Here is a 23,954-nt window from a genome sequence, read left to right as displayed (position 1 = left end):
ATGATCTGTGGAGTTGCATTGAGCATTGGCAGCATCGTATGCAGCTGTGTGTCAGCTCAGAAGGGAACTATTATGAAGGGGATTGTAGTTATTCTCCTAATTTGTTAAATAAAATGTGTTAGAGGCACAGTCTCTGTTTTTTTTCTGTTGGACCTCATGTATATACAGATTAACGGTGGTTTGAGAGTAATGCTATTGAAAGAAAATTTATTACTAAGATTTTCTGTTCTATATTTGTTTGGTGCATTATGTGTGTACTTGCAGGCACACACAAGAGAAAGGTTGGGAATGTTTTTTTCTCATATACTATGTCTGTTTTGTAAAATACCTTTAGCTATTTTCCTGACACGTTTACTGTTCCTCTTTGACATTATGGTTTCTAGAGTTGGGCAGGAGGTGGAATTATCTCAAGACTCAAATCGTACACCTTTCCAAAGGCTGGCAGCAAAAAGGTGCCTCATATAGTCTTCTAGGTTTTTGACTGAGTTAAAAGGACTTACACTTCACTAATTTCACTCTTCCCCTGCCACACCCTCTGTTTGGCTTGCTGTTACTAAAAGTGTGCATCGGCTACTAACAATTAGATTGTGGAGATCTTGTAAGCTTTCTGCTTCTTTCCTAATGATCTGCATAACTGTGGTCTTTATTTTATAACTAAACCAATGGTTTTAAAGAAGTTTGAAAGATCGAGGGACTGTTTCAAGTCATTTCTAACATCCCAAAATATTAGTGCAGATCTCAATATATCTGCAAATAAAATGTAAGTGACAGAATGTTTTCCAAACGACAGTCACTTAGAGGAGAAAAAACTATATTTCTTCTCTGAACTATCCTTCCTAATGAGAAAATTGGCTTGCCTACACAGTGCTATTACTGAGCACACTTAGGGACAATTTGTTAATAACAACCACAAAATATATTCTCTCATAACCTATGTGCACAAATCTTGTTATGCATTGACATTAATTAGATTTAGCCAAGTGCAAGATGCCACAAGACCAGGCAGGATGGGAAAGGTGAGAAGATATCAGGGAGTCACGGGAAACCCAGCTTTGTACTTATGAAGATGCTGCTGCATGGCCAGAAAATTATGCTGTCCAGTAGTTGATGTAGTTCTGAAGCATGTAGTTACGAGCTTTGTTTGCATGCTGAGAATAACGTGTGTGTACTTGTTCCACCCATGAGTCTCTTTTATTTATTTATTTATTTATGTATTTATTTATTTCCAATTGCTCTTCAACAAATATGAACAAGCACAAAAAGCCCTAGAGGTACACTCCTGTTCAGAATGGAAAACCCTATTTGACATATACTATATTTGATAATTCTGGTAAACAATAATAATTATTTTTCATAACTTCGGTTCACTTTTATACACAAGTACTAATAGCTGTTGTCATCTGTATACCCTTACAGGATCCATGTGTCGTTTTTAAATGCTGTCATCTTGTACAAATGCATATATAGTGTCAGGTCATGGTCTAATCCCATCAGAAAAAAAAAATGCTATGCCATCACTCATTAGACAGAATTATTTTGGGTTTTTTGAGAAAGGTGAGCATGGGATCTGAATTCTCTAGATGTGTTTTTGGTCACTCTACTTTCACTTAGCCTGGTAAAACCTATTCTTCCTTATGGTTGTTTTCTGCAGTCAAATCTGTATTTCTTGCCTTCTTGGAAACATATAGAAGTACAGACAGAAGCACGCTGGCAATGAACGACTGGGATTTTAAGAAAATAATTTCAGAAATTTGACACTATTTACATGTATTTGCCCCTGAATACTCAACCACAAATTTCATCATACTGCCAAGTGTTCTGAAATTTGGAGTGTATCAAAACAAAATTCCTGTTCTGAACATTTCCAAAGTTCCCAACATGCAGAATTTACTTCAGACTTTGTTAATTAGGCAGCCACCTGTCTTATGTCAAAAACTTTGAAACAGTAATATTAAAAATGTATGCTGCTGTGTTTGTTTAGCCTTGGAAGTCATGGGTTTGGTTTTTTTAATTTCACAGGCCGTTTTTCAGATCTAATTTTAGCACTCAGATCAAAATTTTTCAAGCTGTTTTACTCACTGCTGTAAGGCTGGCAATTTAGACACAATTTAAATGAATTTGTGCCACCTAGTGGTGACGATGACATCTTAGCCAAAGTTCATGGAGTTTAAGGTCTGCCATGCAGTATTTTGCTACTCAGTTTGGTTTAGCGGAATAAGTCAACTTTCTAGATCTACATATATGTTCGGATTTTGCAAATCAGAATTGTTAACTTGAACAGAAATGGCATTTGCTGTACAGATTGCCTTAACAAGAATATTATTTGCTATAAAATGGTAATCTTTACTACAAAAATCAGACTTAGAATAGTTGAATTTCATTCAAACTTTAAAGCAAACAATAAGTGATCTTGTTCTTGTTTTATGAGATAGATGCTATCAAACCTGCATAGGGGTGATCCTACTAAGGTGTTACCCGTGCACAGAAAGCAGTATTTCTTTGCTAGAAAAATATATTTGAGTCAATGCAAACTCTCTTTTCCTCTCATTTTCTATGTGGCTATATTAGTATAATAGTGCCACACTAGTATAGCCAGTCTCTAGTAAGAGAAGAAGAGCACATTTAGATTAGCTTAACTATGGGTACCTGAGAAATTTAACCAACAAAAATTAAACCATAGAGTAAGAGAAAAAATATTGTTTATGTGAAAGCAGGACAGGCCTACAATAGCTTTTTAGTATAAGAGCACAAAATAACAGCCTGTCACATATTTTACAAGTGTGCATACCACAAGATGTTACATAGTATGTGCCATTTTTAACAGGATCCTGTAGTCAACTCATTTCCTGTATTCATTTTTACTGGATGAGCAAATCCGTGGTCATTTTGCCCATTCTCTGCTCTTGAAAGAATACAAGGAGCAATCTCCTACCTCCTACCATGGTTGTTCTAAGACAAAGCTCCCTTTGTCAGAAAAAGGTCTGTGGAATTAAACTTGCTGGTTTTTAAGTGTAGGGCAGAAAGGACTTTACATTTAAATAGTAGTTAAATAAAAAGGAAATTTTATTGCACTATGACCCAGACCCCTGTGCATGCAGTGATGCATACTTCTTGCACCATTTCTAGTAAGCCTCACTTGACTCCAAGAGCAAAATTCCAACCTCTCTTCTAGAAAATTCTATTCAAAGTTGTGCAGGATGCTGTGTGCTGTGAATACGTAACTGGCAGAACTAAAGAAAAATGTTTAAGGTTTTCTGAGTGCTGCACAATATTCCCAAGTTACTAATAGGAGGTGAAAAGGTGTCTGTGAAGCATTAATTTGTAGTTCAGCCAGAAATATTAATGAAGAATGCAATGTTAAGCTGCTTAATCAATCTGCAACAATGAGGAATATCATTCCACACATACATACGTATTAGTTAACTAAGCTAAAACTAATTACATGGATGACATTATCACTCATCTTAAAAATGAGAAAGAAAACCTGCATTGTTAGATTTGGGGTCACTGTCATTTCCAAGTGATAGCTGCAGAGTTTTATTCACAAGCACAGGATATGCTCTTTTTTAAAAAGCAGTTTCCAAACAAAAGCATCCAGTCCTTTCCAATCTTTTCATTTTGGTTTTGATTCACAAAAAGCAGGAACACCTCTGAATGTCCCATTTGAGGATATAGCAGGATCATGGCCAGAACTGTATTTTGAACAGCTGTTCTGCACTGGTGAATGGGTTCTTGGGATATCTGGGTTTGGAGTACGTGAATTCTTTCTGGCCGGTCCAAAGTACAGCAATATACTGAGACCTAGGGTCAGGGATATTTAACTACCTCTCTAGTATGCAGCTAATACTATTTACATAAGATACTGTGCTCTCCATTTTTATTTTTTTTTAAAATTTGTGGGGTTATCCAGTACTGGCTGAGTACTCCTTAAGTGTGTCTGCCCTGTTGTTCAGCAGTAATCAGATGAAGATTACTTATCAGACCTGTACAAGGTGTTGCAGTGGAATTGATAATTTCCATCATTATGATTCAGCTTTTAGGGTTATATTGCCACCAGGAATGCATTACTTCTTCAAACAATAAGCTCAAGTCCGTTTGAAATCTTGAGCTTATCATTTCCAAAGGCCTTTTTCAAAGTCCTTGTATCTCATATCTCTTAAGTTTGGGTTACGATGAAGCAAGATGGTATAGTCTTTTTACTGAAGTTGTATACTTCTGTGGACTGAATTTATATTCCTCATTATGTAACAGCAACCCTATCCTGTACTTGACTAGGGAAAGAAAGAAAACAGAGCTACTGCGTGTCATTGGTTAGCTCAGAGCTACAGCTACACCTGTGTGATTTTACCTAATTGTGACTACAGAAAAGGTTTCAGTGTTTTAAATGAGTGTGCTGTGGGGCTTTTCAAGGCTTGGATTCAGATATTCCCATCATACTTTTTGATACACAGTTGAGGTACTCCCCACAGTAAAGAGAGGACAATTGATAGACAATTGATATCAAAGCTTTCAAAAAGTAGAGGAGTCTTAAGCTGTTGCAGTTTCTTCTAGATGTCGTTTTCTGAACGCTATGCATTTCTATCAGAAAGATTATTTTAAGGGTAAAGTATGCAAAAAGTATCCTCTGAGACTGTGATTCTATCACTTGTAAGTGTCCGAGAACTTTCCTTCTAGTATCCTGGAAACTGTGACTGAACACTTGGCATCTCAGTTCTTTTCTTAGGTAGTCACCATATTTTTATCCTTTTTTGTTCTACTCTACTTTTGTTCCCCATGGCCAAGAAGTCTTAACCAGAGGCTTCCATAAAATCCATGCAATGTGGCAGTTTGCACCTGCTTCCATTGTACTGGTGTCTGTCTAGCAACAGGTATTAATGTCAGTCTGTATTGCTTGGTACGCACTGAATTAATTGATTGAATTAATTGATTAACTATTTGGAATGTCAAATTATGTCTTTTTTTTTTAAGTATAAGCATAGTTAACATGGGAAGCAAGAATACATCTAGAAAGCTGTCCACTGGAAATATAATCACTTCATAGTAGTAATACTGAATGGGTTATAGTAATTAGCAATAAGATAAAAAGCCTAACAAGTTTTGGTGTGTTTTTAAGCAATAGAGGATATATGAAATAAACAAAATCACTGTGATCTCAGTAAGTGTAATTCCATCTGACTTGGTTTTGCTTTGCAAAAGATGATTAATACTTTTGACTGAACACAGGTATTTTTCTATACATCTTGACTTAGAGTAGGGAAAGACAGTCTTAAGTGTCCACAGTGAAGCTGCAAGCCCATTACTTGAGAGGTTTAGGATTGAGTTCCAGTCTTGATGGTATTTATTAGGTTAGTGAATGGCCAGCGTGTGAAAATAAGTCTAGGAAATGCAGAGCTGGCAAGATGTACACGTCTAGAAAAACGAAACTAGAGCTGGTCATCTTGGTTTATAGCATTGATTTGCTTCCTTGGAATTGTCTGGTCAGTTTGGTCCCTGACCCATCTCAGGATTGTCTCAGGGCTCTTGTGGCTTGCCCTGATAGCAAATGGCCTTTCAATACTATTACACAAGATTGAGTGATTCAAGTCAGGAACTTTACCCGTATCATCCCTGATGCCACTAGGTTCGTCTTACTGGGCCGGAATCTTGACAAGTGTTGGCCACCTATTCAAAATTGCTGTAAAATTTATGTAGTGAAGCTTTTTCTGCTTCACTCAACTGGGCAGGCTGCTTCATTTTACCTACCACCAGGGTCAGGCATTTTCTGTACGAAGCATGGTTTTCAAGGGATAAAACTTCTGATGTACTCACTTGTGGGTATCTCTTAAGTTCTGTTTGTCTTTATTTGAAAACCACAACTGTTTCAGGCAGGAACTTAGACCACTGAAAGCTTCAGTTACTAAAAAGAAGAGTTACATGCACAAATATTTACAAAGCAGCTCTATCCAATGTTTTGCAACTACAACATACCTTTGTTTCCTAGTTCAGCTGAGAAAACTTGTGTTGATATTTAAATTTTTGATTTTAGAACACTCTCTTAGGAGTATAAGGTCACTCATGGGTAAAATAAAACTTCTTCTTTAAGAAAGACAAGGGACCAAACTACAGGAATAAGTTCTGTAATTCTCTTTTCTCAAGAGTTCACAGACAGATCACATTATAAATTTCTTTCATCTGTACTTTATTGTGCCAGACTCACCTTTCAGACAAGGAGCTCCAGAAGACATTCGGTTTATTTTGAGGTGGTTTGTGTGCTCCATACTATTCCTCTGACAGCGAGTAGAGGCAGAGGGGTTGTATTTGAACCAGAGGTTCAAGTACAGTAAGAATTTGGTCATTTTCTCCCTCCTTAGAGCAGACAGACTGGCCTAGTATCTGGTCTGTGATGTTTGTCCATGATTTTGCACAAGCTTACTAAAATAATTACATTTTGCCCCATTTTCTTCCAAGTGGAGTTCTTTAGCATCCACAAGAGAAAGAGGGAAGTGTTTTCTGTTTTCACTGTGATAGGAATTTCTCTGTGGCTTAGAGATGGAGAGGGATAACTTGGAGATGGTGGGAGGACAGATTGAAGAGAAATCCTTATAACTACTTGTGTTAAAAGGCAAGTTCCAAAATTTTGCAGAATAAGATTTGTGCATGAACCATTCCAGTTACTTCTCCCAGATCAAATGCTCTGAAATGTTTTTAATACTTTTTTCTGCTTTAGCAATATATGTTTCATTTGGCCTGCATATTTACTCAAGCAATAACCTCAAGAAATACACTTTGTTGGATCCTTTTCTTGCTTTCCGATTCTCACCTATGCGTCTGTTGCAAACATTATGCCATAATCCTCAGGGAAGGAGATGCTTTTAGCTTACCTTTTCATTAAACATAAAAACTCTATTTGTGTGCTACAGTTTCAGCCAACTATTGGCCACCCCACTGATGAAGCAACTTTTAATCCTTACGTGCTGCAAAGGAAAAGAGGTCTTGCAGGAGCAGAAAAAGGTAGGCAGAGTCATTTGTCAATAATACAATTTCTTTCTTTATGCCAGAGATCTCCCCTCAATGCATAATTCTTTTTTCATGCATATATTTCACAGAATGTGGTGTATTGTTATAGCCACTATCATAGCTCAAGTCTGGGAGCTGAAACTGCCAGTTGTCACCATCTGTAATAAAAGTCATGAATCCCTTTTACTGTGTTGAAGTGAAAGATTATTACTTCCTTGTCTGTAAAAGCCGCATCCTTGCACTTAAAAAAAGAATTGTGCTTTATTGCATACGCAGTGCCAAGCTAGTGCCCAGGCTTTCTGTAAAATGCAGTTAAATATGAGTGCCTAGGAATAAACTGTATGTGAGGCAGCATTCTGAATGAAGAATTGTTGAGGTATCTAATAGGTGGTACTAAAGAGAAGGGCCAGTCTTTAACCCTCCTTCTGCCAAGGAATCTCCTAATTTCATGTTACACAGATAATCAGTAGTTAGAGCGTGTCACCAGGCACATGTCACTTTCTTTTGGAGTGTTCTAATCTGCCTGTAGCTGGAGTGCTTGTGTGTTTTTTTCCTAATGTCCTGAAGTCAAACACAGTGACAATCCTGACCACAGAAATGGTGAATATAGTAGCTGCGGCAGCAAAAATGTCTCACATAAAATCTGATTTTTTCATTGATTGAACTGCAGGTGATCAGAGAGAGGCCTTACCCATGGATACTGAGGTTTATGAAAGTCCATATGCTGATCCAGATGAAATGAAACCAAAAAATGTCACTCTTGACAGGAAATTGTTAACCTTGGAGGAAGGAGAACTTGGCTCTGGCAACTTTGGTACTGTAAAGAAAGGGTTCTACAAGATGAAAAAGTAATTGTTTCCTTCTATTTTCATGGATTCTAATATGTAAAAGCTCTAGCCTTTTTTTTTCACAACGATAGTAATCTTTGTCTTCTGGGGTGACGGTCTGTGCCTAACTAATTTCAGCTAACAGTCATTGGTTTCTCTGTGTAGATATACACTCATTTTCTATACATTCATTTTCTTTTCCTCTGTTTGCAGACACCTCTCTGTCTGCAGCATAGTCACATCTCAGCCATCAGTTATGTCTGTAAAGTGAAGAAGTGTCCTTTATGACTATTTTCTCTCCTGTCAGGCATAGTAAAGTGGGAAGCCTGCTGCCTTCCTCCATAGTTGAAATGGGCAGTCGTGCTACTCAGTATTTCCCATCTCCACAGCCTCTCTTTGAGAAACAGTGTAGAGTGGACAGCTTTCCTGTAGCAAAGAGATTTTCACCTAAAATAAGAGTAATAAGTACCTGTTTCATGAAGCTGGAATGTTGATTTTCAAGAAGGCAGAACATGCTGTGACCTCTTTTGTCCTGTAATTGCAGTAAGAGCAGACCGTGTTTATACTGGCAGAAGTGGGAGCACCTGACTATTCATGTGTTTTCATAGTAAAATGTTATCAGTATGTTCTTTAAGTGCATTGATTGATTATAAATAGTCTTTCACCACTTGAAGCAGAAGGCATTTCTTTAACCAAGGTTTTCAGAGCCAGGAAGGCTTTTTCTTTTTCCAGTACAGTCAGAGGGAATTTGGAGGGCTCTGGTCCCAGGCTGTGTATTTGCTAATCTTGTTTCACATTTGAGTTCTGCAGATCCAATCAGTCACTCTTTCACTTAGTTGTATGAGCTGAAGGTTGCAGGAGTAAGCTAAGTTTCTCAGGATTTCAGAGCACTGCCTTGGGCCCTTGCAATGCTGCATGTTCTAGTGTCACCCCAAAAATACCTCAGTATTTAAAAAGGCCTTTAAAGCTTTTCAAACTGGAAAATGTTATGGAAATTCTGGTCAGAATAGGCAAGAAAATTTTGTCCCGTACATTTGTTTTCAGCTTTGTTAAGACTTTTTGTGGCTATTCTTAGTTTTCTCAGGTTCCTTCCATTCTCTGTCTCTTGCTTAGCTGTCTTCTGAGCATTTGATAATGAGATATTCCTGTTGCAGTCAGGTTTTTTTGTCGCCGAATGTCAGTGCTGTCTTTTGTCACAGTTTGTGCTTCGTGCACCGAAACATCAGATGAAGAATGTGTCCATTTGCACACAGATTATTCAGCAACTAATTTAAACTGTTTTCCTTTTTTTGTAGGGGTGCCAAGCCAGTGGCTGTAAAAATTCTTAAGAATGAGAGTAATGATCCAGCCATAAAGGATGAATTGCTGAGAGAAGCAAATGTAATGCAGCAACTGGATAACCCATATATTGTCCGAATGATAGGCATATGTGAAGCTGAGGCCTGGATGTTAGTAATGGAAATGGCTGAACTTGGGCCATTGAACAAATTTTTGCAAAAAAATAGGTATGTAAACTTTGATTTCATTTCATAGGATTTTCCCAGAGAGGAAAAAAAGGATTTAAGTCCTTTTAATCGATATGTTGTTAATGTAATAATTAATGATTGTAGTTAGTTTTCACTGTGACATGATTATCTTGTAGATGTCTCCTAATTGTCAAATATTTCTGGTAAAGTAGTGCATTTTGAATAAATTAAAGAATTTTCATATGTCCTTCAATCATTCTTTTGTTGATATGATCACACATCATCTTGCTCAGGGCATTATGTTTCCTAAACATAAGTGGATCAGTATGGTTCCTAGTATGGTGTGGGGAAGTTCTTAGTAAAGATTTATATTTGAACTCCTTGAAAAGTCATGAAAATGAGCTGCTGACCTCTTAAAAATTGAGTTATGATTTTCAGACATGTCACGGAGAAGAATATAACAGAGCTGGTACATCAGGTTTCCATGGGGATGAAATACTTGGAGGAGAATAATTTTGTTCATAGGGATCTGGCTGCAAGGAACGTGCTATTAGTCACCCAACATTATGCCAAAATTAGTGACTTCGGACTGTCTAAAGCTCTCAGTGCTGATGAAAATTATTATAAGGTAAGCTTTGCTCAAGACATGAAAGCTGTATAATAGCATAGCTTGATAAGGTTACTTTCAGTTGAAGTGCAGTGGTTGTTAAGAGTTGAAAATTAGAAATAATATGTATCATCCATTATTTTATAGCACGATAGTAAGTTAAGTCACTGATTTTCAAAATGCATCATCAACATTAAGAGATGTTTAAGGAAGAAAAAGCCAGTCCCTTCTTTTAATTGATTACTTCTTTAATTTACTTTTGTTAAACTTGTTATTGGAAGGTTGAACTTTATGATGGAAACAGTTACCTCCTTATGTAAAATGGGGAAAATATCTTTGCTGCAGAAAAGAACTTTGGGGCACTTAAGTTTTCACTACATCCAAGGAAAATTTAGGCTGGCACACTGTATTATTGACTCGTAGAACTTATTTTGGCAAGGTTTTTTGAAAGAATATCATTGATAAATAATCATTTGATATAAGCAGAATATATTTAGCTTGGTTTTAAATTCACTGGTTCTCTGTACAGCAACAGGGACTGAAATAACTGTCACATTTAATAAGGTAAAAACATTCACAAAAGAAAAAGGCTTCAGTCTTGTCTACATTTTTTTTCTGATATGTTGCTCTTACAGTTCAAATTATTTATTTCTTCTGGCTATTTCCTTTCATCAGCTGTTTAATAAGACAGACTATGAAATTTTGCAGAGGAGGAGCAAGTGCATACTCCATTCTGATGACCTTCCTATGGGAAAAATAACTGCTGCCAGAAAAGGCAGTAACATCTTTAATCACTGCCACTAGCCTAGCTGGAGCACTTTTGAAGAAGCTGCTACCCATTCTTTCTAGTGCCAGCTGCATCAGAAATGTTATGGTACTTAGAGCAAATGTATGCAGATCTTAAGTTAACTGGGCTTATAGGGATTCTGATGTTGTCTACTTACCGCTGTCTCTAGCCTGATTTTTTTCCTATCTGTAACTTATTTTAGGCACAAAGTCATGGAAAATGGCCAGTCAAGTGGTATGCTCCAGAATGCATGAATTTCTACAAATTTTCTAGCAAAAGTGATGTCTGGAGTTTTGGAGTTTTAATGTGGGAAGCTTTCTCTTACGGGCAAAAACCGTATAAGGTGAGTACTTCTACCTGGCAATTTTTTTTTCTGTAAAAATTCAAAGCAAATTTGAACGAATGCCTTTTTTTGCCTCAGAAGGGTTATTGGAGGCCAAAGCAGGCCTTAGCACCCTGTCTGTTGTAACTAATGAGTCAAAGGATAGCCCAAAAATGAACTCTGGGCCTGTTTATTTTATATTCAAATGTGTTCTGTAATCATTTGCAACTCAGATGACTTCTGGTTATTCTGTTCCAGGGAATGAAAGGTGGTGAAGTTGCGCAGATGATCGAAAGAGGAGAACGAATGGAACGTCCTGAAGTCTGTCCAACAGAAATCTATGAGCTAATGAAATTGTGTTGGACGTATGAGTGAGTGTGAAGTGATGCTCTTTCTTTTCACAGAGTATTTTAATCTGCTTAATAGCTAGAAATGGGGTGGGGAGGAGGTATTCCAAAGTGCATGTCTTCAGCTGGTGTTTAGCTTACAACCCACCTCCAAACTAAGAAGTCAGTTGGATTTTGAAGTGAAAATTATTTTGCGCTATTGAGTGCACTACAAGAAGCTGACCTTGCACAGCTGATTTTGGTGGAACAATTATTTACAGAAAAGACAGGCTGTTATAAAAACCAAGTATTTCCACAAAAAGGTCAGTCTGATTTATTTTGAAGAGAAAGTTTGAGGTTAAGCAAATATTTGTTTAATCTTGGATTATATTTTACTTTAACTTCCATGACTCTTTCTCTACTGACATTTCAAAGTCCTGTCGCCAAATTATTCATTCCATTTCTTAATAATTAATAGTTTTGAACTATTTTTATCTTGTCTCATTTCTGAAAATATTCAGGTTGGATCTTACTTTGACTTCCTTTTAGAGGCAAAATTTCTTTTCACGTCACAACTAATATGTCAGAAACATTTTTCATAATGGATAACAATTCAGAAGCTAGAGTTATGAAATAAATAGAAGAAAAATAAGAAAGTCTACCTGATATTATTTTTAATTGCTATACTGTGAATTTTTAGTAAAAATGTTTTAAGATTTATCATTTTAAACTATTTTGTTAAAGTTAACTTTTAGCTGTAGGAAGGTCTCCATAAGCACCCAAATTTTACTGTAATGTCACTTATTCTTCCAATTCATCGTCTGGAGAATTTATGTCTCCCACAAAGGTCTCTGGATTCCATTTAAGAAGCTGTGGTACTTCACTTCTGTGTGCCATGCTTCTTTGTTATTTTTATTACACCTAGTACTCTAGAAAGCATGTGGAACCATAAAATAACTTTTGCCCTTTGATTTGATGCAAAAAATGCTATTAATAGTATTAGAGTGAAAGGGATCATTTTTTTGTTGTGATTAATAAGCATATCATAAAGCATGCTGCTTTTTATTTGTTCGTACTCAAATATCTTTAATATTGGGGATACATAAAAAGGCTCATCAGGCAGCCTGACTGTCTCAGTGTGTAATGGTCTTGTCATTTTGTGTTCTCCCAAATCAACAAAGATGTAGAGATATAGAGGAAAAAAATACAGTAAGAGCCATATAATCTATGCATAGGCTTCTCTCAGTGGTGCTAAGCCACTCTGTATGACTGTAGTAACCATTATAAGGCAGACATTGCTCTGTAAATATTCTTTTCTCTAGATTATTACTAAAGTAAATGAAGTAGAAAATGAAATGGAGCTGATTTATGATTTATTTCTTGTAGTACCTTCACCAACCACAAAGTAACAGTCATAGTAGAAAATCCACTGACTGGATATTCTGTACTGATGTTTGCCACTTGGTATTCGGTTTTACAGCATAATTTTGGTAACCATAAAAAATCACAAGCGGCTTTAAATGAGCTATCAGTGACTTAAAGTCCTAAGCATTACAAGGCTCACAAACCTTTGCAGCCTTCTCCTTCCTACACAGTGATACTTGTTGTTTTTCCACAGTGTTGATGACCGACCAGGATTTGTCGCGGTCGAAATGAGATTACGTAACTACTATTACGACATTTCCCATTAACAGCATGAAGAACACCACCTTCCTTGTCTCCAGCCAGCACTCTCTGAGAAGCAGTTTCGTTTCCAAAACCAAGCAACTTGGATTTTTGTACTGCCGCTTTCACACTGCAAAGCTCAGAGCTAAGCCCTGTGTCTATAGGGTTGCTTATTCTTGCCTTTTGTACAAAAAACAGCTCCAAAATAGAGTGTTGAAAGTGGAGTGGTCCCAAAATGAGTAGCAAAGATGTCAGAGCAGATGCTTATACTGTTGCTACATTCCATTTGATTTTATTTACGGTTTTATTTGCATTACTTTTTGTGGTCATGTAAAATCTATTTAATGTCTTTCTGCTGTTTTCCTCTCTTGTTTTTGAATGCAGATTGGGATTTACATTCCTGTTATTAATATTTCTAGCTCTCAAGTGCATTTAGAGTTGTCCAGCCTTTACCCTCCTCAAGAATAGTATAAATATTTCTCACTGTGAAGGAGATTCACTGTCAAATTGTGTCAGTTGCTTTGACTGACAGGATGTTTGATTTTGTCCCCAAGCCCCTTTAAAACCAAACTGGATTCTTCTCATTAGTAATGTAAGCAGAGGGGTACCGACAGGTATTAATTTCTAACATCATCATCTTTAAATGTGACCAACTTCTCTTGTTCCTTACATCACGTGGAAGCCCAGCTGTCCCTCAGGGAGTTATTTTTTTCCTGGTAAAGCCTGGGAACTCAGGGGCTTGGTCTCGTTTTGCAATAAAATATATCATCACCTAAGACAATGATTCTGGGACTCATCACTGTATTCCTTAAAAGACAGCTGCACAGTGAAAGGTAATGGAGCAGCACCTTCCTTTCTCTGTGTGCTTTGAGTCTTCTCCAGTGATATGTATCTATTTGGGTATAGCAAGGCTCCTCGTGTTGTGTTTGGAGCAGCAATCATTTCTACCTTTTTTCCAATCTTTATTGAGAAGTATTTGCAAGACTTCAGCACACCTCTCATTACCAAGACTTCATTACCACCTCTAAAGCTAAATTTCACCACTAGCTCAAATATTTTAAAACAGGCTTACGGACATTGAGTTTACTTTTGTCCACCCCGAAGTGTTGGCATTTGTCCTGTTTTTAATCCCTGTGAGCATCTCAGGAAAAGCTGTTGGTCTTATCACTCTTTTGCAATGTACCATGCATCTCCATTAATGTGCAAGTATAGCAATGGTAATAGCAAATAAGGTAATCAAATTCTTATTCTGTTTTTACCCTTATGCTTTGTTTGTTTAATCTCATTTTAAATATTATAGGTATCAACATTTTTATCACTTATTCCTCACAAGCAGCTACTTTACTGGTATTTACATATATCTCAGGAGTCTTCCAGCATTGCATCCACTAGATACAGAGATTGTAGAAGACTATGAAGAATAAGATTTAGAGTTGGATATATTTATTGCATATGGCTGGTTAGAACATACATGTTTCGTGTTTTTGTGAATAGGCTATTCTTAGAGATGCAGTGATATTTTTTTCTCTAGCCAGGAAACTGTGGTCAATTACAGTGAGAAAGTGTGAAATAATTTTCATAGAATACGTGACTATAAACAAATGTAGGAGTTACTGTATTTTTTTTCTTTTTCCTAAGTTTGTGGTCTATTTTTTTAAAAAAATACCTGGTGATTTTTGGTAGTTTAATCTTGGATGTCCAGTTCGAGACCCTTCAGAAAGTACGTGCTACTGAAGGATATTGAGTGCAATAGACCATGTTTCAAATGTGACCAAACATTACTTTTATTGAAAATTATTGAACTTTTTTTTTTGTTGTTTTAATAAACATTTTTCTACAATAACAGCTTGTCTAGAAATTAGAAGTATTTATATGTGGGTGTTTTGTCGCTTTAATCCTGTTGCAGAGAAATCATTCACTCTGTATGTGAATTTAGTATATTCATGGGGATATTAGTTATAAACAAATTGCACAAATCTCTACTAGCCAGCTACTGACAGTACTCAATGTTCCTGAGACATATATTTGCCTATCTCTTTATTTCAAATGTTATCTGATACAAAAAAAATGGAGGAATATTTCTTCCACTTCATTCTTAATGAATGACAGTTTCTGGTCTTACTTGATTATTTTTAAATTCACTATTACGTAAAGTTTACAATGAGAATGTAATGTATTGTGAAATAAGTGGATTAGGTTTTAAAATTGAAATTAAAGACACTTTTACAAAACAAGTTGTTTTCACATGAACCCTTTGATATTTAAGTGCTTTCTAACTAAAAGCTGATGGTGTGCGGACTATGTGTGTTTGCTGAATTGTGCTTGGATTTAACCCCACTGCACAGCAATCAAGGCATGATCAGATGGGGAACCTGCAGTATCCTTCACCACCCCTCAGGGTCCACCCCGTGTATTCCCACCCTGCTGGAGTTGAGACACACAGACACAGATGGCTGTTTGCATGAGATGTTTATTTGCCTCCTCTTCTATGGTACAGGGGGAAAGTCCTTGTTTCCTTAAGCAGCTTCAGTCCTAGTGCGTCTGGTCGTATGTGCCAGCTCCCTTGTAGCCTCCAACATAGCCGCTGTTGTCCGTCAGTTCCTGGCGACCAGCGAGACCCTTCCCTTTGCCACTTTCATCAAAGCGCTCCTTGTGGCTGCCTGTGTATTTGCTAGTGTCCGTCAGCCTCTCGACCCCACCAGCCTTGGTGGCTTTCTGTAAGAGATGAAGGCCAGCAAGAGGCAGCCAGCATTAGGAGATGGCTCACAGACAGCTTCTTCCCTACATCTAAAGACAGCACGCATCCCTGCAGCAGGCATAAATCATCCCACAGCAGCTCAAGGTGCAGAGCGGGTGAGGCAACTCATACTCACAGTGGTGCCCACACTGCCAGGCTCCTTCCCCTCAATGAGGCTATACACAGCCTGCAGCGCTTCCTCCGGTGATTTGCCCTTGAAGCGCTTGCCGCAGATCTCCTTCATGGCCTGCTGGAACTCAGCAAAGGTGATGGTCCGGGCACCCTTGGCCCTAGGGCGAGAGGGAACCAACAGGAAAGTTACCTTACCGCTGAGAAGTGGCAGGATGGGGAATCCCCAGGCTGCCCCTCGCATGACAGCCCCTCAGTCTTCTGCCGTTCCCGTGCTGCCCACCGTGCCGTCCCGCCACACTCACTTGACTTTGCTGAAGACAATGTCGACATCGGTGCTGGTCACGGCTTTCCCATCCATCACGCCACACTCTTTGCACATCTTGGAGAAGTTCTTCCCAGTCATGTCATTGCCACTGCCAGATGGGTCACCGTATACCGCAAACTTACGGAAAGCGTTTTCTACTCCCTCCATAATGCTGCTGTGGAGCAAAGAGGTTGGCAGGGAAGGAGCCGAGGGCCGTCTGGAGACACTCGTGGCCCACGCGCCTCACCTCCAGCACTGCAAGGGGTGCCACCCACAGGTATCTCTCCACCATGTGGCAACTATGACAACTGGGATCCTGGCGGGATTGAGGCAGGGAGAGGATGGGACCCTAGGCAAGGCAAAGGAAGTGGGGGGGGGGGACTCTCAAGAGAATCAATGACTGCTGCGTGGGAAGGAATGAGGTAGTCAAAGCTTCTGAGCTTTTTTGAAATTCAGGTTTCACTTAGACTCTCTCAGTAACAAATTTGTAAGCTGATTTACACTTTGCCTGTTCTTTGAGGATGAACTGGGTGAGTTTTTCATCCAGACCTTACAGAGGTGTTCAAATCTCACCTATCTTCTTGCAAGTAGTGTCCAAAGAGGGGGCCCCATCTCACTTCATCCCCTGAACTCCTCCCTCAATTAGGGTGTCCTCCTCTGGACACCAGTACATTTTCATCTACTGATCAACTTAGACCACTGCGATCAGGTACCACAGATCTCTGAGTGCAAAAAAAAGCCACTGCTTGGATTGCAGGTCACTCTACCACGTCTTGAGTGGCCAATTCATGCTGCTTGTGAGACACCCTTGAGCTCTTTTGCAATACCAGCCTCTCCTACAGCCTCGTGCTTCCCCCAGGGGCTCTGGGTTTCAAGGTTGTTTGCAGGCTGTCAACCCAAATCTTGTGTGGGTCTGCACGTCTCCAGGGCAAGAGTCAGGCAAGCTTGTACGGGGGAGGCTGTGTGCTGCCAGCATGAAGGAGGTGGTAGGGGCTCTGGTTGGCCTCACCGGGGCTTCCCAGGACCCTTCACTCCCTCTGGGTGAGGAGTGGACCCAGCTCACCTGTGGGAGGCGATGGAGATGCTGACAGCGATGGCACTGGCACCTTCCCACTGCTCTGGAGGCAGTGGCCACTTGGAGCGACTCCTTACTGGCTCTTGGTTACCTCAGCAACCACACGTGTCACAAAGTTACGATGGCCCACCACAGAGCAGGTGGGGGGGGGAGTGTAGGAGAAGAGGTGGAGGATAACCCTTTGCCACCAGAGAGATGGTGTGGTCCAACAGCCTTGGCCCGGGGCAGGCAGGGAAGGGCTATGGGACCTTCAGCCCGCTGTGGAACAAAAAACCAAATAACAACACACTTGTCAGCTATCATAGACACTAGACATCGGATATGTCATCCGCAGTGGGACATGTGTTCTCAATGGATAGTACATTTATCCCTATAACCAGTAAATGCAGCCAGTGCTTCTTCCTCCATCCTCGAGAAGCTGACCTGCTGCCAGTGTGCTTGTGCCCTGGCAGGGGATGTGCCCACGTGCTTTTGGGGTTCATCAGGACAACCATAACTCCAGAAGGTAGGGTGAGGCGGGAAGGGGGAGAGACAAAACAGTTATCACTTGTGAAAAAAAACAAAGCCACAGACTTTTCCACTCATAAACTAACAAAGTTGAAGCAGCTGGTAACCGGGTCAGCTCGCATGCTGACAGTCACACTGTTTGTAGGGGCGCTGTGAGAGTGCATTGTTGTGGGGAAGAAATCAATCAGTCCTTCATTCTAGGAAGACCAAGGGATTATGACTTACACACTATAGCACAGAAAACAGTTAAGGAGCTCTGTCTAGGTTTCAGGCTTCATCATACAGCCCTGCAGCCTCTCAGCCACACTATTGCAGGACCATCTCAAGATCAACAGGATATGATGCACCAAAGGTGCACTGCTGAGCACAGCCACCCTGAGTACATGTAATTCTTCACCGATTACACTGCCACTCGGAGAGAGAGACTCCTTTGCTCCTAGGTGGGTCACAGGAAGGGCAGTGGACAGCTGTCAGCCTTGAAAATCTGGAGGGAGGATGGTTCAGGGATGGGTGAAATGGCCAGAAAGCACCTACTACAACCTCCCTCTGCTGCTGGGGAAAACAGCCTGGCATCCTGCCCTGCTGTGGTGACAACAAAGACACAGCCCTGGCACAGTCATGCACGAATACTGGTTCTGCAGTACCTCTTTTTGTGCCTGAATCAGGGGCAGAAACTAAGGATGCCAGTGTACACCTCAGACAAATGGTTGGTAACGGTGCTGCTTCTGACTCTTGGACAAATGCTGATCACCCCAATGAATTATTTCCACTTTCCTTGTTGCATGCAGCCTCTTTTGGGGCTGCTCCAACGGGGATTCCAGTCTCCCTATGTGTGCAAGGAAAGCAGGGAGGAAATGAGGCACTAGATGTCATCACAGGAATGATGAAGTGTGGGGCAGATGTGCATGTTGGTTGTGAGGATTTTTCTTATATTCTGGACATGTCTTTTATTGTGTCTCTTTTCTATGGCAGAGTGTGGTTTTGGAACTGAACTTTTTTCCCCCCTTTTTGGTCAAAATGTATGACTTTTTTTTTCCTTTAACTGAAAACCTATATCTGGCTTTAGGTGATTAAGTGTATCTGAGGACCCTAAAAGAAGGCAATACTCTCCTAGAGTGAGTAGTTCAGTACCCATAAACTTCAAGGTCAGGAGTTCATCTGGGTTTCTTTGGTCTGTAACTCAAAACCACTTCATACCTGTTCTGTGATGCCAACAGCCTGTTCCCGCTCCTCAAAGTCTATACATGACAATGAATAAACCAAGAGGTCACTTCCCTTAAAGCTCTGGAGCAATGCTCCCCAGACATAAACTCAACTAAGCTGTAAACAAAACCAGTTCAAACCAAGGAAGTTTCCAAAATTTCAAAGATTGCCAGGGAAGGTGGGGCGCACACTAGTGGATCTGGATGGCAGCAACAGGTGGTGTCATCCAACCCCCACCTGACCTAAAGGAGAATGCCCCCTTGACAGCTATGTACCTCTCAGGGAGAGTGAGCATGCAAGAAGCTCAACAGATGACACCAACGTTTAACAAAAAAAAAAAAGAGAACTATGTTATTTCCATCCTTGAAGGGAAAAAACTGAAAAATGCCATACACACACAGGGAAGCACATATAGGCAGGGATTCTTATAACCCAAAATGCCTTATTAAGAAATAGGCAAATGGCCAGATTGCTGTTCCTCTGAAATTTCCTAACTTCTCTATGTTAGTTTTTCCCTAGTATATCTGCATCCCTATTGTTATCTGCAAATTTTATTAACAGCATTTTTTCCTGAATTTTCAACTCCATGATAAAAACATGAAAAGGCATTGGACATAAAAACAAAAGTTGCAGATTCCCCTGACAGACACTGTTAGGAAAAAACATCTTCTGTGATCTGTCAGTTCGCCTTCCCTAAATTCATTTAACCTGGAGGACAGAGCTTTAAAGAGCTGCTGTCTAGAATAATAACATATAAGTGACAAATCACACAGCAAAATTGTTTTAATATGTTCCAGATGTATTGCTTCACTGAAGTTAATACAGAGATTAATCTGAATCATGGTCTTTGGTTTTCGATTCTCTTATGGCTGCACGCCAAATTTTTCCTGCTTTCAACTGCAAGACTTTCAACAAAGTCAGGCCAAGGGAGTATACAATTTAGTCCCAAGTAACTACTGAAGTATTTGAAGCTGTTGCCAGCCTTTTATGAGCTCAGTTTAAAATTATATTTAGGGAGGTTTGAAGGATCTTAGATAAGACGGACACTGAAGAAACAGAGGAGGATCATCAGCAAAATAAAGAGAATCCAAAAAAAGGGAGAAAGGAGAAAAGCAATATCCTACTGAAATAATATAAATAACTTACATAAACAGACATGCACACACACTATTCCTCTGTTCCCAAAGCAAACACACCATTAACAAGAAACTTGCAGAATATGAAAGGATATGCTAGGTTGCTTAAATCTTAAATCTTCAGTTGTAGAGAAGTGATTTATTCTGTGTCAGTAAAATGCTTAGCTGCAAAACAGAGACCGGAATTCAGTGTTCTTTTCAAATACTTACATAAATCTGCAGGAAAGCTGGAAGACAACTTTGATACAATCTTCATGGAACCAGCATTATTTATTTAAGGAAAAACAGGATTTTCAAGAGACTAAAAAGGACAAAAAAAAAGGAAGTTAAGGCATCTCTAATAGTGAAGCAATCCAAACTAGCTCTGTAGAACAGCAGAAATCCAGGAGAAAAGATTAATGTCTTAAACTCCTTTGTAGGCAAGAAGAATATTAACTTCTGCTGCTATGAATAAATGAATTCTAAATTATTCTTTGTCTGCTAGATTTTATGAACTATTACCATAATCACATAAATGCCGTTTTTTCACATAAAGATATGTATAGCTCAGGACTTGCCTTTCAGAGTCATGATCAGAGAAACTGTTTGTATGAAGACATTGAAGCAGTGAGATTCCAATTATTGTGTGAAACACTCTAAATGGGTCAAAATGAACTGCTTGGATTACTGCTAGACCCAGAAGACCCCAAACAATGGAGGATGAAGGTCAATCAAAACTCAGATGTGGAGCTCTGCCTATTCTCCAAGCTCCCCTGTTTGATCCCAGAGCATGTCCTTTTGCAAGCCAAATTGTCCCTTTCCTGGGCAGAAAGTAGACAAAGAACAAAGTTTTACTGAAAATGAGACTCAGGTAGGAGAACATAATAGGTAGCACAAGTTTGAAAGGCAGTGACTTAAGCTGTCTTGCTGTGAAATGCCACCTGGAGTATTGTTCCAGTTCTGGAATCCTAACATAAGAAGGATATGGAGCTGTTGAAACATCTGTTGAGTCCAGAGGAATGCTTCAAGGATGATCAGAAGGATGGAGCACCTCTGCTACAAGGACAGGCTGAGAGAGTTGGGGCTGTTCAGCATGGAGAAGAGAAGGCTCCGAGGAGACCTTATAGCGATCTTCCAGTACTTGAAGTACAAGAAAGCTGGGGAGGGACTTTACAAAGGTGTGGAGTGATAGAATTAGGGACAATGGGTATAAACTGGAGAGTGGCAGATTTAGACTAGCTGTAAGGGGGAATTTCTTCACTATAAGAGTGGTGGTCACAAGTGGTGATCCCCAGGGCTCGGTGCTGGGTCCTGTTCTGTTCAATATTTTTATCAATGATCTGGATGTGGGGATTGAATGCGCCCTTAGCAAGTTTGTGGACAGCACAAAGCTGGGAGGAAGTGTCGATCTGCTTGAGGGTGGGAAGGCTCTGCAAAGGGATCTGAACAGTCTGGATCCATGGGCTGAGACCAACGGTATGCTGTTCAACAAGGCCAAGTGCTGAGTCCTGCACTTGGGACACAACAACCCTGTGCAGCACTACAGGCCTGGGGAAGATTGGCTGGAAAGCTGCCTGGCAGAGAAGGACCTGGGAGTGGTGGTCAATGGCCACCTGAATATGAGTCAGCCATGTGCCCAAAGTAGCCAGGAAGGTCAATGGCATCTTGGCCTGTATCAGAAACAGTGTGGTCAGCAGGACCAGGGAACAGTTTGCACCCCTGTACTCAGCACTGGTGAGCCTGCACTTCGAATACTGTGTTCAGTTTTGGGCCCCTCACTACAAGAAAGACATTGAGGGGCTGAAGCGCATCCAGAGAAGGGCAACAAAGCTGGTGAAGGGGGTGGAAAATAAGCTTTATGAGGTGTGGCTGAGGGAACTGGGATTATTTAGCCTGGAGAAAACAAGGCTGAGGGGAGACCTTATTACTGTCTACAACTACCTGGAAGTGGGTCTTGGTCTCTTCTCCCACATGATAAGCAATAGGATGAAAGGCAGTGGCCTCAAATTGCACCGAGGGAGATTCAGGTTAGAGATCAGGAAAAATTTTTTCACCGAAAGTGTTATCAGGCACTGGAACAGGCTGCCCAGGGAAGTGATTGAGTCATCATCCCTGGAGATACTTAAAAGACAGGTAGATGCGGTACTCAGGGATACAGTTTAACAGTGGACAGATACATTTGGACTTGGTGATCTCAAAAGTCTTTTCCAACCAAACAACTCTATGATTATTTGATTCCGTATGCCTCCATCTAGCCCAAAGGAACTCAAGGGTCTTGTCATTTACTTGAAAACCAACATGTGAAAAACTGTGCTTCTGCATTGCCTTGGAGTCTCTGCTGAGCCACAAACACCACAGTGACTCACAAAAATAAATCAAGAAATTATCCGTCTTTATCTCTGTGCTGAACTACTGACCTTACTAAGCATATCCCCCTAGTAAAAAGAGATAACTAAAAAAAAGAAACAAAACCACAAACCAGATTCCCTCTCTGTCTGTGAAATGGGATGGTCTTTCTTATGATAATTTGCCTACAGTGGCTGACATTGTGTGGTCTTTGCAATGGGATATGCCTGGTTCTGTCTGAGCCAGGCTGTCTGCATGGTTGGCTTTACTGCTGCGAGAGGAGTTGAGATGTCCCCCAGCAGTGATGGGGTGGATGATAAAGGACAGGCACTGAAGCTCAGCATCAGTGCCCAGGAACCACAGGTTGCTGTGACTGTCCTGTACAGAGAACCACATGTTGATGTGGCAGCTGACTGTGCCTCCCTTGGATGCCCCAGGTGTGCCACTCCACAGCTCCTGTGGCCACTTTGACCATGGCAAGGCTGAAGAGGAGGTAAACTGAGCCCACAGGTTCGGCTGCATGAAGCAGCCATGCAGGTAGGGAGGGTGATTACAGTGAGGGCAAAGCAGCATCAGACTGCATTTCTTCTACACTTTACATCCATTATTATCTCCATTATTTTCTATTAAGAAACCCCCCACACACACTGTCACATTTATGTGTTTTGAGGGGCATGAGGCAGAAATGTAACAATAATCAGTTTTCACTACCCTCCTTCCAAATTCTGAGTACTTAACTTTCTTTTTCTTTCTCAGTGCTGCGATTGGTCTGCCTAGTAGTCATACTGCAGGGTCTGACACCTCATGAAGGCACTAAGCAAGACCGTTCTCAGGTCTTGGTACAGGCTTATCGTAAATATAACCTATGTCGCCACTGCTCTTCAGAGCTTTGTACAGTTCTTGATATTATACAACTATTATCCTATAGCTTAACTTCAATGTCCCCCTCAAGCCGTGTGTGGGAGGACGTGAACTGAAAAAGGTACATAAACACATAAACTAATGGTTAGGCCAGTTCCCTTAGCAAGTTCCATCAACCACTTTCTTCTCACCGTGGGTGCCTTTTGGTCACAGTGAGGACTGGAACTAATTTTAGCCAGAGAGTTAAAGATGCTTTGGTCTCAAATACCATTCCCACATGAGGGCTCTGGCGTAGCCCTCTGTCTTGGCTATTGGCCTTCATACACTTCATACTACTATTTTTCTCTTCAGATAACAAAATCAGTGTGAAATCTTCTGATGGTTTAGATGCACCTCATGGTCTTGACCTCAGAAGAAATACATTGCTTTAGATTGAGCAGTTTTACACAGTAGTCACTAATTTTCATCAAAATTTGTAAGCATTTTTTTTTCCACACTATTGGTACAGTTTATTTCAAGAGTCATCTCAATCACAAAAAATAAACAAAAAAAAAAAAAGAGAAAGGCCTTTAAAAAAATCAGTCACAGAAAGAAATGAAACACTAAGCCTCAACTTAATCTGACCAGAACACAGAACTAAATTATAGAGACACTATATCTGTCTTTTGAAGCTATTTT

General features: G+C 40.0%; 2 protein-coding genes across 3 annotated transcripts in view; one reads left to right on the top strand and one right to left on the bottom strand.

Annotated features, from left to right (window-relative positions):
* The window catches only part of SYK (spleen associated tyrosine kinase), a 55,639-nt gene extending 40,417 nt beyond the window's left edge, over window positions 1-15,222 (top strand). The window contains exons 7-14 of one of the 2 annotated variants that reach the window (XM_054055488.1): window positions 384-452; window positions 6,900-6,990; window positions 7,667-7,844; window positions 9,119-9,328; window positions 9,728-9,917; window positions 10,886-11,026; window positions 11,264-11,376; window positions 12,950-15,222. In XM_054055488.1, the coding sequence (XP_053911463.1) occupies window positions 384-452; window positions 6,900-6,990; window positions 7,667-7,844; window positions 9,119-9,328; window positions 9,728-9,917; window positions 10,886-11,026; window positions 11,264-11,376; window positions 12,950-13,022 (1,065 nt within the window). In that variant the 3' untranslated portion in view covers window positions 13,023-15,222. The remainder of the gene's footprint in view (window positions 1-383; window positions 453-6,899; window positions 6,991-7,666; window positions 7,845-9,118; window positions 9,329-9,727; window positions 9,918-10,885; window positions 11,027-11,263; window positions 11,377-12,949) is intronic. The other variant, XM_054055489.1, reaches the window with a different exon arrangement.
* Window positions 15,223-15,499: 277 nt separating this feature from the next.
* Window positions 15,500-20,391, bottom strand: LOC104066509 (tubulin polymerization-promoting protein family member 2-like). The gene is given in 5 exon segments (XM_054055493.1): window positions 15,500-15,711; window positions 15,870-16,023; window positions 16,168-16,380; window positions 16,382-17,502; window positions 20,301-20,391. Coding segments are annotated over 4 exon segments (630 nt in total). The 5' UTR covers window positions 16,462-17,502; window positions 20,301-20,391; the 3' UTR covers window positions 15,500-15,528.
* Window positions 20,392-23,954: the final 3,563 nt, after the last annotated feature.

Source organism: Cuculus canorus, chromosome Z, assembly GCF_017976375.1.
Source record: "Cuculus canorus isolate bCucCan1 chromosome Z, bCucCan1.pri, whole genome shotgun sequence".
NCBI lineage: Eukaryota > Metazoa > Chordata > Aves > Cuculiformes > Cuculidae > Cuculus > Cuculus canorus.
This window is presented reverse-complemented; position numbering and strand designations above follow the sequence as displayed.